This window comes from Sturnus vulgaris, chromosome 4, assembly GCF_052056855.1.
Source record: "Sturnus vulgaris isolate bStuVul1 chromosome 4, bStuVul1.hap1, whole genome shotgun sequence".
In the NCBI taxonomy this organism is placed as follows: Eukaryota; Metazoa; Chordata; class Aves; order Passeriformes; family Sturnidae; genus Sturnus; species Sturnus vulgaris.
Window position 1 is genome coordinate 9,309,270 of NC_142246.1, and position 15,308 is coordinate 9,324,577.

Consider the following 15,308-nt stretch of genomic DNA (forward strand, 5'->3'; position numbering starts at 1 on the left):
CTCCTATTTTATTCTTGGTTAGCAGCTCTAAAATGTACTGTGGTGAACAAAGAGTGATAATATTGGTAATCCATAGTATCTGTCTTATGTTTGTTTAGTCATAACTAGGGAAGGAGGGTAGGTGTGTGGGAGACACACATTAGCAATCTTTATCATTTGTTACATATGCTCTGCCATCTGTTGGGTTTGTGGACTCGTTCCTTTGCAGTACATATGTAGAAAGATGGCCTGGGAATTTTACAGTAAAAATATGTAGAACTATCAGAAGTGAGATGTGTGGCTGTATCTCTCAGGACTATCAAACATGAAGCTTTGCACAGCAGGAAGGTTTAGAGGGGTTGCTGAACAATACAAGCATGAATAGCTGGAGTGATTGGTGCACTTTGATGATGCAGCTCTAAAGTGTTCCAGTACTATTTTTTTTTTTACTAGGTTTGGGATCTTTATATAGCATAGACTTGTCCTAAAAGCTGAAGGAGTATTTGAATATGACAGAGTAGTTTTTTTGGTTTTTTTTTATGATCTTGCACTGAGTAGTGCTGGAATAATCTCAGTCTGGATGTGAGGGTTATGGCTGGCATTGGAGGACATGCAAAGAGTTTTTTTCAAGGAAAGCTGTGAATGAGGTAGGAATAGAGCCTACTGGATTATGACATGTGGAGGCATGGAGTAAAGGTGAAGTGAGAGAGATTGTGTGTGTGGAAGTGAAGAAATGCAGAAGTAAGAAAACAAGTGTAATTTGTTGAACTGGCAATAATTTGTATAAAGTTAATTGCAAAACAGCTTAGGGGCAGGAGAATAAACCAAAGCATTGAAATTTGTTTCAGAATTTTATCTTTCAATGCATGTTTGATTAGGAGAACAAAATCAAAGTGAGTCTAGTTTGAGTATACAGAAATAGAAAAGCGAGAAGATGTAGATGAAGAGAGGATGGTGACTGGTGCATTTTCTTAAAGTGTACTAAGGGTGCCTTTGTGTGCCTTGAAAATAAGGTGGCTGGATGATAAAAATAGGCTAGGGAGAGATGACCTCAGAGTCTGGGAAGCAAAAAAAAAAAAAGGAGCTGACACTGTTCTTGAATGAGGACCACAGAATGGAGGCGTTCACACTGGAGTTCCCAGTGTTTTCTCTCAGTTTTTAGTAGATGAGATGGATGTGATTCCTGGAATGTGCTTGGGCTCACAACTCATTTTGAGAAGTTAGCATACTGTAGGTCAGTGCATAGCTGTGAAAAGGAAAGGATGGGCTGAAGACAGTGATGGATTTAAGATGGATTTTTATTTGGGGATATACTCAGCTCTGTCTTCACAGTTTTTTTTTTTTAAGAGAGTAGAAGAAGTCAATGGCTGGGGAGAATTTTGAGAAAAATTCCAATTTACCAAGAAAGCAGTGTATGGAAAAAGTTTCATTTTCAAATATGCTTTTCCTTTTACTTTGTTCAGATTTTGACAGTGGTCTAGAATTTGGGCTGGAGCTCTTTGTTTTTAGCAGCTGTTGTAACTTGTAACTGCTCGTGTGAAGAGTGGGCTTCATTCCTCACTTATGGAGCAGAAAGAATCCTGATGCTGCTTCTCCCATGGATTAATTGTCAGCAAAATCCTGGGCAGACTTAATTGAGCAGAGGAGTGCAAATGACATTAGAGATTGCTTTCTGAGCATTATTGATCACAATGGTTTTGCAGTCTTTTTCATGGCTTATGTTTAAGCAGGTTGCATAACAACTGTGTGTCCAAAAGGGGACATGGTGTGGCTATTGATTTGCTCCCTAGCAGTGCCACTGGCAGAGCTGTAAGCAGAGCTGTGGTTAGTTAGATCTATCTCTGTCTCCTTGCACATTTCACTCGAATGACTTTGTGGCTAATTCTGCTGGAGCCTTAGGGAACTTAGCAAATGCATGTCATAGATGAGGAGTTGGCTTACAGCTCGGATCGTGACTAAGAATATAGCAAGCGGTTAGATGAGAAGCAAGACTCAGACCCCAATGAAATTCGTGGTGCTTGAAGAAGCCTGGGCAAGAAACAGGGAAGAGTGGATTAAGAACGGAGAGTGCCTGGAAGTTACCCTGTAGGTTTCATAGGCAGAGAGCTGTTTGTGTGATCTTTGATACATAACCAAAAGCTAAATCTATGTGCTCCTTGATAAAAACCACCAAAAACCTCCTTCTGGAAATATAAGAGTCTTGATGCTTCTCTCTACCAAGACAAGTGTGTTGTTCGTTTGTTTGTTTGTTTGTTTGTGGTTTGTTTGTTGTTTTTGTTTCGGTTCTTTTTTGTTATTTTTTCTAAATAATTTTTTAAATTTTTGTGTGTTTTTGTTTTTATTTTATTTGTTGCCTTTTAAAAAAAAATTATGTGTCTAATCACAATATGAAAGACACTAGATCAGTAGTGGAGGTCCAAACAATTTTTTGAGAATTATATGCTTGCTCGCTTAAATTGCTCCCTTTGAAATACTGAGATTTGAGCCCTTGAAGTGATCCCAGTAACTTATTATTCAGAATGCAATAGCCCTGGAAGCGAAAATGGAAGACCAGCCTAGAACAATTACTTTAGGTAATATAGACAATACTGGAATTGGGATTTGAACCTGGATTTTGTAAACTTGAAGGAGATAGGTGTTTCTTTTTCTTTCTTCACTCTTTTAAAATCCAGAATGTGAAATGTGAAAAATTAACTGACATCCAAACGTGTTTGTTACTTATAAATCACTTAGTTTCCTAGTAATTTTTAAATGTCTTGCCATCTACCATCACCAACTCATGAAAGAATCGCAAAAGCGGAAAAATGTAATTTTCCTCCTTTTTCTGCTAGGGAGAAAGTGAAGCAGTTTATTAAAGGTTGCAGATGAGTCAGTGATAGAGAGAGAGATTTGTTTAGTTCTTTGAGACTTGGTTTTTGGGTTCCTTGAGCACCATTTTATTTCTGTGCATGCATGTGGGAAAGGAGAGAAACAGGTTAGAGGAGGAGACAGAACGCAACCCATGTAATGATGCAAGGATGGAAGAGGTAAGCGAAGTCTGGGCTGGATGATTGACTAATGTGAGATAGGGATTAGCCTGGAAGACTTAGGATAAATTAATATAGCATTGGAACTTTAATAATTTCTAGCATTATGCCAAGATATGGTGGGTTTTTTCCAATCCTAAACTGGCATAATAGGGAGTAATGGTCTTACAGCTACTTAGATCTGGCTGGGCTCCACGTAGATCTTTATGCCAGAGTCTCATGGTGTGGGCAGGGTTTGGTCCAAGTACCACAGCTGAACAGAATGACTTACATAACACTTGTATATTCTGTAGTAATTTTTTTCCCTCTTTTTTAATAGTTCATAGATTTCAAGTGTTTGTAGCCCCTGGCACAAAACTAGAGAGTGGGCCTGCTACCCTGCATTTCTGCAATGACATCCTTGTCCTTGTGAAAGACCTTCCTCCCAGTGTCATGGGGCAGTGGAAGCTCTCAGATCTGCGTCGCTATGGAGCTGTCCCGAACGGATTCATCTTTGAAGGGGGTACCAGGTGCGGCTTCTGTAAGTACGAATGGAACCTGTTTTCTAAATATTACTTGATGCCTTTTGCAGAAATGTAAATGCACTCTCATTCCAAGTGGAGATGTAGAACCAGCTGTGCTACTTTATCAAACAGGCAGCCTGTTATCAGAGGCTTCTCTTCTGAGTAGATTTCTGCAGGCTTCAGCCCTGGTGTTCAGGAGACATCTGACTGTGTGCAGTCCTGGCTGAAAATTGCCCTGTGACTCTCCAGAATGTGTTTATCAAAAGCTACTATTGAACACAGAGTAAAAATAAGGTAATGAAATTTTATGGCTTGTGTTATGCAAGAGATAAGGTAAAGTTGCTTAATGTTCAGATTATTAAATTATGATTAATTATTTTGTTGTTTGCTGAGGGGAAGGTGATATGGAGCTTTGAGGTTACAGGCAGTGTCAATGTTCTCATTGTGTAAATGCTAATTTCTAAATCACAAAAAGGACTTTTTGCTCCTAAAATTTAGAACAACTCTTCGGTCACTTCCTTATTAGCAGCTTTGTAACTATGGGATGGAGCCATGTGATTTATGGGGTCAAAATGAAAACAAGCAAGCTGAAGCTAGTTTCTATAGCCTAGTAGCTAAGATACACCTTTATATGGAGATAAATCTCTTATTTCAATGGCCAATTTAGGACTCCTCAAATTCTCACTTCAGATAAAATGTATGTGAGATCTGAAAGAGGTAGTTAGTTAATGCACAGGTATAATAATAACATATCATTAGGTTTATACTAGTAAGGCTTTAATTTCATAAGTAGAGTTTGAAGACATGCTGAACTGATGATCTGTGAGTGCAGGTGGCTGAGCAGATTGCCAGCTTGGATGTGAAGTTGTTTGACTTGCATACTTTTTTCAATAAACAAACTGAAAAATTAGAAGATTTCAGAGTTGATCCAAAGATATTCTTCCTGGGACTTGCATACTATTGCTCTGCATGCAAATTCTGCTTGCTATACTCCTATGGAGTGGAAACCCAAGTTCCTGACCTCTTTCTGACCGACAGGAGGGTGTGGCCAGGTGGAGATTTGTCTCTTCTCCCAGGCAACAAGGGACATGATGAGAGGAAGTGGCCTCAGGCTGTGCCAGAGGAGGTTTATGTTGGGCTTTGAGATGAATTTCTACACAGGAAGGGTTGTCAAGCGTTGAAATGAGATGCCTGGAGAGGTGGTGAAATCAGCATCCCTGAAGGTATTTAAGAAATAACTGGACGTAGCACTTAGTTGACATAGTGATGTCCAGTCAAAGGCTGGACTTGATCATGTCAGGATCTTTTCCAGCCTCTGATTCTGTGAAATGAGGAACTGTAGGTGATGGAACCTGAATTATCTGTTGTGGTTTTTCTTTTTTTTTCCCCCTCCCTTAAACTTACACTAGTTTCTGGTAAGACCTGGTAAGGAGGTCATCAGTAGCTCTCCTGTGTGCATGGTTTTAAAAAGAGGAAATTACTATTTTTTTAAGGCTACAAGTGAACAGATTAGAAAAGTGCTTTGGATCCACTACTTTGTGGATCATTCTTAAGAAATGTGTGTTGATAGCTGAGACCTGTCAGTTGCCATGAAAGGGTATTTTTGCCTTTCCCCTGCGTGTGTGCATTCAAAGAGAAGAACAGAATAGTCAGTTTGGTACAAAATAGCCTGCCACAGTTGGAAACTCTTTGCAAATTCAAGCTGATCTTGTTAAAGGAGTTGTTGCCCTTAACTAAGCAGTCAAACATATCTGCAGGCATAACAACATTTAAATATGTGTTTAGTCTAAACACTTGATTTAATATTGCCACTATAAGAAAAGAGTTTTTGAAAATAGAACCTAAAGAAAAATGTAACTCTGGTTATTCCTGACAGAAGTGTGTTGGTCAAGAGAAAGACTATCTTTCTTCAGGTATCTTTTACCTCAGTCCACTGGAATTCTTGAGGCAAACAAGTAGTGTTCAGGAAAAAAATTGATATGTTATTACAGAAGTTGTTTTAATTCCTAAACAAAAGCACTCTCCATTACCCTGTCATGTGAATGTAATATAATATTATGCAGACTCTATTATTAATGTTACTTTCCTACAGGTTAAACCATATCTTTGCTCACATTCATCCTGTGGAGCTCTGAATGCAGAGGATTAGTGAATTTGAGGTTTTAAATATCACTGTTATAAATACCTAATTAAAAGGAACCAATAATCTTGTGGTTCAATTGCCTCTCCTCTCCATAATGAAACACATGAAGCCCCACACTGAAGGAGAGCTCTTTGGGTATGTCTGTGGTAGAACTGAGGTCTAAAAGGATATAAATTTGTTTTAGTTTTCTGTTTCTTGCTTCCTCACAAAAGTTTTTATAAATATATTTCATTATGTTCTGTTGCTTAGTACAGATTTAATTCAACTCCGAAGGCTTTGGCACTCAATCCAGGAAGAGGGAAACTATCTGAGATAATGCTGAGATTTCAAACATTAAATCTAGGTGCATATTCAAGATGGTTCACACAAGTTTATTCATAAGTAGGAAGAAGAGCATTTACATTCTGAACTCCTCTTGCTCTTAACATCACAATTGTACTGCTAGAGATTAAAAATTTTTTTTTTCTGCTTCTGAAAGGTGCAAATAAATTATCTTCTGGGCTAAAATTTTGTTCTCTACGTAGCTAAAGCTTAGTCATGCGCTGTTTGCAAAAAAGCAGGTGTCTTGGCCTTGCAGTCAATTGAGAGGTTTACATGGAAGAACAGGCTAGAAAAAAGGACCCTCTCACATTCCCAAGTTCCCAGCTCAATTAGTGTGCACCAGTGTACCAGGAAAATCTTCACTTGGAGGTCAGTGTGAAAAAATTCGAGTAAAGTAATAAAAGGGCACATAAACACAATGAGAATTCAGACTCTCCAATGTTCAGGAGCTTCAGGATTAGCTGTCAGAGACTGGTTTAAACCTACCTCATATTTTCTGACAGCATTTCCATGAAGAAAGGGACTTGTAGGACTCTTAGTGCCCTTTGAAAGAACAAATGCCAATTGCAGGATAAGCAGGAGTACTTCTGTGATTGCTTTGGTGTTTTGATAAAATTTGGTACTTCCTCCCTTCTTTCCTTTCTTGTGTCCCTTTCTGCATTTATTTGAAATTTCGAAGTAGTGGTTAAACTGGCTCAAGATCTGGAATCTTTTGAAAAATCCTGGATTGCATAGATTAAAACTTCTTTTTGCATGCAGATATTCTGTGCTGTTTCCTCTGTGCTGGCCTACTGCGGACAACCAACATTATCTCTCTTTATCTATTTTTAGTTGTCATGCCCATGTCTTAGTTGGCAATAATAGGAATACTCTTTGTCATTTTCCCCAGAGAGAAGAGCAGTGTGAGAGACCCTCTGAAGGGGCTGCTCGAGGCCAGGGTTGGGATGTATGTGCTAATTGCCATGGAATGAGTTGCTGTGGTTCCTACCTGTCCTGCAGCTAAAAGGCTTCAGGATCTAGTGTTGTCTGGCACCTGTTAGGAATAGTAATTAATGGGAAAGAACTGACTCTTCCTCCATGCTTTCACACACACTAAAGAGATTGAAGGAATTTTTGGCTATTGTCCATTTTGAAAGTGTGTTTGTCTATGAGTTTGCTTTTCTAATATGATTAATATTAATGATATGAGTTAAAATCAACATTGGCAAGATTAAGTAGTACGTGGAAATTTTATGAAATTGGCAACTTGTCCTGACTGTTTGAGGGACTGTACAGTGCTTTACTGCTGACTGTCACAGAGGACTGGCTGAGTGTTTCAGTCTTTTGCAAGTGGTTGGAGGCTGCTTTTCACCAGTTCTCATAGCCATGGAGAGAGCTGAGTGAGCCCTTCAGTCTGGTGAACAGCTGCATGGTATTAGAGTGATGCATACCACACATTCTTTGGCTTCTAAATGCCTGTGCACCAAACCTGTTCCAACACATGACTGAGATCTGTAATTTGTAATAGTGAATTTCTCCGTTTTCTCAAGAAAGTAGAAAAGAAATGTAATTGCTTGGTTTTATGTATGCTTTAGTTAAGCCCTACCTACTCATTCATCTCACTTATGTTTTTTGCAAGGACCCTCAGACTTCTTCCTTTCCTTGCAATCTAGTTCTACCTACCAAAGCTAGAAAGAAAATGTTTCCTGTGAGAGTCAGTCAGCAATTAAGGTGCTCATATGAATAATAGAATTTACAAAAAAATTACTGTATTTTTATGCTGGATTTGTATTCACATGGACATACACTCTTTGCACTGGTTCTGTAAAGGTCATTACATTTGGTTTTGGGATTTCCAAATGACTGATAGTTATTTGCAGAAAAAGTCCTTTAAGTTAAGCAGCCAGCTCATATGCACACGTTTCCTTTCTTTGTTTCCATTAAAATCAAAGGCTTGTAGAGCCTCTTAGGAGTTTAATTAACTCTTGAAAAAGGTTGTAAAAGAGCAAAGTGGTCCAGATGTACTCTTTAGGAACAGAAATATTTGAGGAATCTTTTTTCTTGCCCTGAGTGGCGACAGGGAGGTGTAGGATTCTGCTGAATTATCAAGCCACATCATATATCATAGTGCTTGAGACCTGAATGTCCTCAGCTATGTTGTGTCTATATCCTGCTTGCTTATGGTGCATGGAATGTAAAGGTCGTGTTCCTGTAGACTCTCTGTACTCTATTCAGGGAGGACAAGTCAGCTCAGAGGAAAAGGTGAATTTCAAATAATTTCTGAATACATTGCACTCAGAATTTTTTATCCTAATACAATGTTCTCTGACTTTGGCATCTCATGGGGAGGGGAAATGGGGCAAGACTACAAGTGAGTCACCAGCAGAAACCTTCATATGTGTCAGGCTGTGTGATTGTTGCTGTAGTCTCCGAGATGATCCTGAAGCCAGGGTGTGTTCATGTTTCTTTGGCTGAAGAATTCTTTATAAGTAAGATCTGAAGAGATGCAAATGTGTTGGAGTGACAAATCAAGTTGTAAAGATGCCTCTAACAATGTTGTCTTGAACAGACTTAAGCAGAACTGGCAGAGACCTAGATATGACATAAATTGAGAATGACAAAAGAATGTGGGCCAGAATAGGCTTTTCCTAGAGAGGTTAGCTTACAGCTTGCTGGTTATACCTTATTTATTCGAATAGGTATTGTGGTTTGTGTCCACTCTCTATTATCCTTTTTGTTTGAATCCCACAGCCCTTTGTCAAGTTGTCAAAAGTGAAATGCTTAATTGAAATGCTTAAGTGAAATGTGAGTATCCTGTTGGATATGACAGGGTATATATTTGGGAAGTGATGGGGATGCAGTCCTCCTGGTCAAGATCAGCTCTCCTTCTTTGAGTAAAATTGGAAAAATACATATGCAACTTAATTGACTAGAGACACTCAAAAGTCAAACATATGTCCAGATTAGGGGTCTGAGTCACAAGGAAAGTAATGTGCAAAACCCTAGTTCAGGTCTAAGATTTGATAATGGAGTTTTCTAGTATGCTTTGCTCTGGTGAAGTGGCAGCACTTCTTCAAGGTCTATATACAAATTTAATTTTTTTCTCTGATATTGAAGTTTTATTTTCCTGAAATTGCTGGTTACTGGGGTGGTCTTTTGTCTGATGTTTTAAGATAATTTTTTTTTTCCTTGATGTGATTTATATTTGGACTGACAATTTATAAAATGTTCTATGGAGCCTTTGTAGTGTCTTGTGTTGTTCATGTAGCCATGTGTCATGGAGCTCATAACTTGTTTGTTTATTTAGTGATTCTCATTCTAATTTTGCTTGGGGCTGTTCTTAATGAATGGAAAGCAAATATCAGAATAGAGCAAAGGGTAAAGATCTGATGACAACCTGTGGAGTTGTGTTACGTTCTGTTAATAATAGACACATAGGACTTAGTCTAGGAAAATTTATACTATAATCCAGCAATATAACCAAATTCTAATTTGTTCGTATATAAAAAGCTCCTCTTGCTTAAGACTGGTTAAAAGTAGAATTAACTTGGTTCATTCTTTTGAGGCACTATAAGTATCCCTGACACTTCCTGCATAGTTAAGTTTGATCTACAAAATTTTAGGGATAAATAAGAATAAAAGACCTGGGCAGCTGTTGAGAAGAAAGTGTCTGTTTTGACAGGGGCGATTGCAACTAGATGATCCTTAAGGTCCCTTCCAACTCAAGCCATTCTATGATTCTAGGACAATGCTCTAACTGCCTGAATGTCATAAAATTAACATAAATTATTAGGCAACTATTTAATGAATTCACATATAATGAATTTCTATGTATGTTTGTGGTATAGTGTGTGTGTGCTGACCTGAATTTTTAATGTCTTTTCCCAGGAGAATATCTTGTTGACTTCTTTTCATGGCTTGCATTTAAAACTCTTTTGATTGCTACGTTATAAATAGGTTCAGCTAAATATATTTCTAGTGTTTCCAGGTGAAAACTGTACATATTTATGTTGTGCTTTCTTGCAGGGGCTGGTGTTTTTTTCCTCTCTTGTGCCGAAGGGGAGCAGATCAGCTTCCTGTTCGACTGCATCGTCCGTGGCATCTCCCCGACCAAAGGCCCTTTTGGTCTGCGTCCAGTGCTCCCAGGTTAATGCAGGAAGTATAGAGTAACCAAGTGAAGTAGGAACTTGTCATGTCTCTCACCCACTGCTGCTGGTGTAAGAACAGCTTGCAGACACCGAGGGAGTGCAGAGTGCAAAGTGGTTTTCATTCTGAAATGTCAATGTCCAGATTTATAAGCTGGTTGTACCCAGTTTCCCCCTGCTGCTCTGGCTCATTCATATTTCTGGTTATATTGCTAACTCCAGCCCTCTATTATTTAACAGTACTAAAATATGGGAATTTGAATTGAAAGGAACCCTAACTTTTAGTTTTAAACTTACACATTTAACTTGGATCCATGTCTGAATTGCTATTTTGATAGTTTAATGGAAAACTAACTTCTGGAGCATTTTGAGCTTATCCGAAACACAATGTTCTAAGTCTTGTCAGCCTTAGAAAACTTTGTCAGGCCTCCACATCACATTTAAGTTTTTCATCTTCTTAGCTTTTTTCCTGATGTGTGAGGATTAAATTCCTTTTCCTATTTCATGGTAAATGCTGCATGTACTGCAATGTTCAAAGAGGAATTTGGATGGCATCATAATAAAGCCTATTGCCTTTTGATTTCAGCAGATGAAATACAGTATTGAGTCAGAATGATTTGTCAAACAGGACAAAAGTGTAGAAATGAGATTACAGAAAATTCTGTGATTTGGTGGTGGAATGCAGTAGGAATAGGTTGCAAGAATGGTGAAGGATGAGCTGGGATTTGTGGAATACTTAAGAGTTTCTGTGTACATGTAAGGCAATTAATAAATGTTAAATGGTGTTTTATTGCTGTTATAAGATTAAGATAACTGCAGGAAGGAAATGTGATGGAGAAGATTAGATCTTTAGATGATTGCATCATTAGATTATGTGAAGCTTGTGAAAATAAATTATGAAAAAATAGTTATTAGTTAAAAAATAGTAAACGTAGTAAACACAAGATTTGGCTCATGTTGTCTTTCTCATGGTTGTCAGGCAGAAGTAAATTAAATAATCAAGCAGACTAGCAGACAAGTCTTTCTTTTGTGATGGTATATGTTTGCATTCAGTTCACTGGAGTGTTTAAAAAAAAGCAGCAAACAGAAAAAACCCAACAACAGAAGCACAAAAACCAGTGTTTATACTTAAAGCTTTGCTATTGAACACATTTTTCTGCATATCTAAAAATGTGTGTGTGTATATATATATACATACATATATACATCCCTAAATCTTTCATGTAACAAAAATTTCTGTCCAGAAAAATTAAGCCTACAAACAACTATTCTGTTGTCTTTTAAAAGAAATTATTTAAAATTTTAATTTTAGCACAATCTTTGAAGATTTGTTTTTCAGAAGCATGTGGGAGTAAATCTGCTTTCACATGTTAGTTATCCCTTCTGGTGTTTGTGGGTTGTTGTGCCACATACCACAATCTCTTCCCTCCTTCAGGAGCTCTGACCTCACCAAGGTGCATGAAGGGATGTGGAACGTCCTGGGGAGTATTTGGTGTTTTTTGTAAGAGAAGATCTTTTTCCTGTGGTCTTTACGTTTATCTTCTGTGCTTGATGTACTTTCGATTAAAGTCTCATCCATTTGTTTTCATCCATTTCCCTGGACAGGAAAAGTGTTTTGTCAAGAATTGTGCTCGTGTACTTGCAGACTCCTCTGCCTTTATTTATCCAAGCTACCTTGAGCCCTCTACCTTTCATTCCTGTGTATCTTACCCTTGTCTTCCAGTTTGTTGTCCCTCCCTATGTACACATTCCTTGGGTAAAAAAGTATTTTTTATGTTCTCCTTTATTTATTTTCCTGTGCAGAAGCTTGTACAGATCTGTTGAAGGCACACACACATGTACAGTTCTGGTGATTCATCCATAAACTAATTTTCGTTATCAAGTATGTTGTTACACAGAATGTACTGTATTGCTTGAAAAGGTCAAGTCTGCCAGCTGTGTACCATGTGTCAACTATTGAAATTCACTCAACCTTTGAAAGCATCAGCTTGTAAACAGATTAATTATCTGTACACCTCAGGTAACTAGATCAAAACTTCCGGATTGGAGATTCTACCAAGAAACCTCTAGTCTAATTCATATTTACTGCAGTGCAGAATGCTGCACAGCCTCAACTTTATGTATGCAATATTCTGCTTTTGTGCAATTGAAAAGCTTTTAGAGAAACCTTCTCTTCACAGTTTGCTGCTTGAATTTGGCATCTTGCCTTTGCCTGTACCTTTCTAACTTAAACATGAAATATGTTTGAAGCTCTGTGGTATTTTCAAGCAAGGAAAACACACAAAGGGCAAATGTACAGAGAAAGAACGTAATATGGTAAAAACATTCAGTGACAGTGTTGGCCACCAACACCCACAGCACAAATATAATCTATAGATGTTATGCAATCAATGTAGTTTATCCTTGTAGAAAAGATGAATGAAGTCAGTTACTTCATGTACAAACAGGTTAACAATATGGTTAAAAGGGGTGCTGAAATATTTGTGTTAGCGTGAAATTAATAGGAGATGGTAGAGAATGGTTTGAAGGGGACTGAAAAATGACCAGTTTTCTTACTTGCCAAAGTGATTCTTAAACGAATGTAAAATAGCCAGTATCCAAATGGAATTTGTAAACTGGGTGTGCAAGGGATGTTTGCTCAAGGACAATATTCACATATTCTTTTCAGGATTGTAGTTTTAAAAACTATACCTTATTTCCTTAAAAGCTTGATGTTCTTATCACATGGATATATGATTGCTGTATGTATTTTATGATGTCATCTATAAAATATGCAATGAAAATCCAGTGCAGTGGAACTCATAAACTTGACTTGCGCTTGCAAGGTATCACAATCTGGTCTAATGTCTCAGTAGGACAGCTTTGAGTAGCAGGTCAGATGAGACAACTCCTGAAGTCCCCTCCAAACTGAATTATTCTGTCATGTTTTGGAAATGAATCAAATTACTATTCTCATGATAAAAAAAAAAAAATCCATTATGTGCACATCCAAAATAAATTGGAAAAGGAAAAGAACATTATGGTTTATTACTTGTCGTACTTATTTTGGGAGTCTATTATTGTACCAAAATAGTCCATTAGCAGATTGGAGGTTTTGATTTGTTGAAAGCTGCATCAGGTCTCATAAAACCCCCCCAAAGATATAGAAGACAGGAATGTGAATGTCATATAGGTATAGGTATCTAGATATTTTTAGGAAGTGTAATATTTTGAGTAAAGGACTCAAATGAGTGATGGCTTTGGATGGCTTGTTTTCCCCAGCTACTAGCTGGAAGAGAACTGCTGTAACTGGCTGCTAGCAAGATCTATTTTTTTTCCTTGAAGAGATATTTAGAAAACAGTCCAGAGAATTTTACATTCTGTCTTGACAGAAGTCTAGATATGGACTTAGTAATGAATCACTGATTGCATGGTTTGTAATCTATACTGAATTGCATGCTTATTTGAGAAATGTTTGTTTATCAGGTATGTGTTGAACCCCTTTTTTTCACTAGAAAGTTTCACATTGAATGCGAAACCTGAACACAGCAAAGGCCCAAGAGCCCATCAGTGATATCTTTGATCAGTGGGTAGACCAGTACTCTCTATATCTGATTATGGGACAGTCTCGTCCTGCAGTCTGGAAAGACCCCAGGTGTAATGTTGATAGTCTGGATGCTCTCTTTTAATTTTGGAAGCTTTTTCAGGCTGTTTTGTGACTGACTGGAGAGTGTAAAGTGCTGCTGAGGATCCATCTGATGCTCTTTCTTTTTGTTGAAGCTTGATACACCTTTGGCCATTGCAAGACAGCTCTGTGGCTGCCTTCTGCAGTATCTGTACCAAGTGGATCCTCCTCAAACTTTTAGGACATCTTTTCATTCCTCCAGACATCTTACAAGGTGTGGAGATGTTAGCAAGAAGGTGAGGGTCCAGGCCTGATTTACAAATGTGCCTACAATTACACAGGAAGAAAGAAAAGAGAGATTTTCAGCCTAACTTATTCAATTTTGTTTAACAAAGTAATTAACCAATGGTGCATTTTAAAAGTGCATATAATCAATTAGGTAGCTGCTGACTGAACTGGATACAATACATTTTTTCCTGACAGGTGCTTATTGAACAACCCTGGAGCTTTGAATTACTGTGACACTTTATTCGTATGTTACCAAAGTATTCAAAATCTCCCACGATGAGCAGCTGATGTGGCTTTAATGAATACCCACCAACGTAATGTAAAAATAAAATCTCCAGCAGAGGCATTTTTAGTCCAGCTAAATTTGATGTAATCCTTCCCCTTTGCCCAAAAGCAGTGTTTAAGAAGATTTTGATGACTGCCTCACATAAGAGATTATTTTCCTCGTAGCAAGGGATGCATGTTTGATTGGAAAATGATAAAAAATTTATTAATTGAAGGACCTGAGTGAATCACAGGACAGGATACATTTGTTAAGAGTTTGGGAAATGAAGGTACTAATTGTTCTTGGAGCTACTCTCGGATGTTATGTGGGCAGAAGCTGTTGGAACTTCCTTGGACAGCTGCCTCAGTACCGGTCATGCTGCTTCTGTCCCCTGATGTGGTAAATTACCACACAGTTATTTAGAGGTTGTGTGTTAGGCATGCAAAAGGCAGAGGACGGTGCCAGCAAGCCAAACTTTGTAGCATTATGGCCTAAGAACTTATTAAGAAAAGGGTTATTACAATAGCACTTGTGGGAGGTCATAGGTTATGCACTCCAGTAAGGATTGGTCCCTAAAAAGTGGCTGCCAGTGACTTCAGTCCATAGTTTGATCCTGTAGGAAAACTTCCTGATTAGGGCTTTGTCATCTGTAAACAAAAATACTGATAAAAGAATCTGTTACTCCTGGGGAATAGTATTGTGTATGTTTTCCATAGAAGTCTGACTTATTAGCAGAAAAGATTAAAGGTGAAACAAAGACTTAGGTAAGACTGATAGATCATTACCTAAAATTTAGACTCTATGTGTTTGTCAGGTTTTGAAGTTATTTCTCTAGATATTTTCTAGAACTTGCTGAGGAAAGACAGTAAGTATGCTTAGAGATTTCATGTTCTTGGGTGAAACCTGGTGTGTTCTTTAGTCTTGCAGCTGACAGGGAATTTGGCTTCTGGAAGCAATTGAATACATGAAGTGCAAACTTTCTGACTTCAACTTCCCTCCTACCTCATCTTGTATTTTATTATAAGCCAATTTGAGAAGATCAGTTCTTTTACCAG

General features: G+C 37.9%; 1 protein-coding gene across 2 annotated transcripts in view; it reads left to right on the forward strand.

The window, feature by feature from the left end:
* DOK7 (docking protein 7) overlaps positions 1-15,308 on the forward strand; it is a 58,416-nt gene that overhangs the window by 3,178 nt on the left and 39,930 nt on the right. For both annotated transcript variants that reach the window (XM_088163069.1, XM_014895287.2), the window contains exons 4-5: positions 3,325-3,525; positions 9,978-10,097. In XM_088163069.1, coding sequence (XP_088019195.1) covers positions 3,325-3,525; positions 9,978-10,097 — 321 coding nt within the window. The remainder of the gene's footprint in view (positions 1-3,324; positions 3,526-9,977; positions 10,098-15,308) is intronic.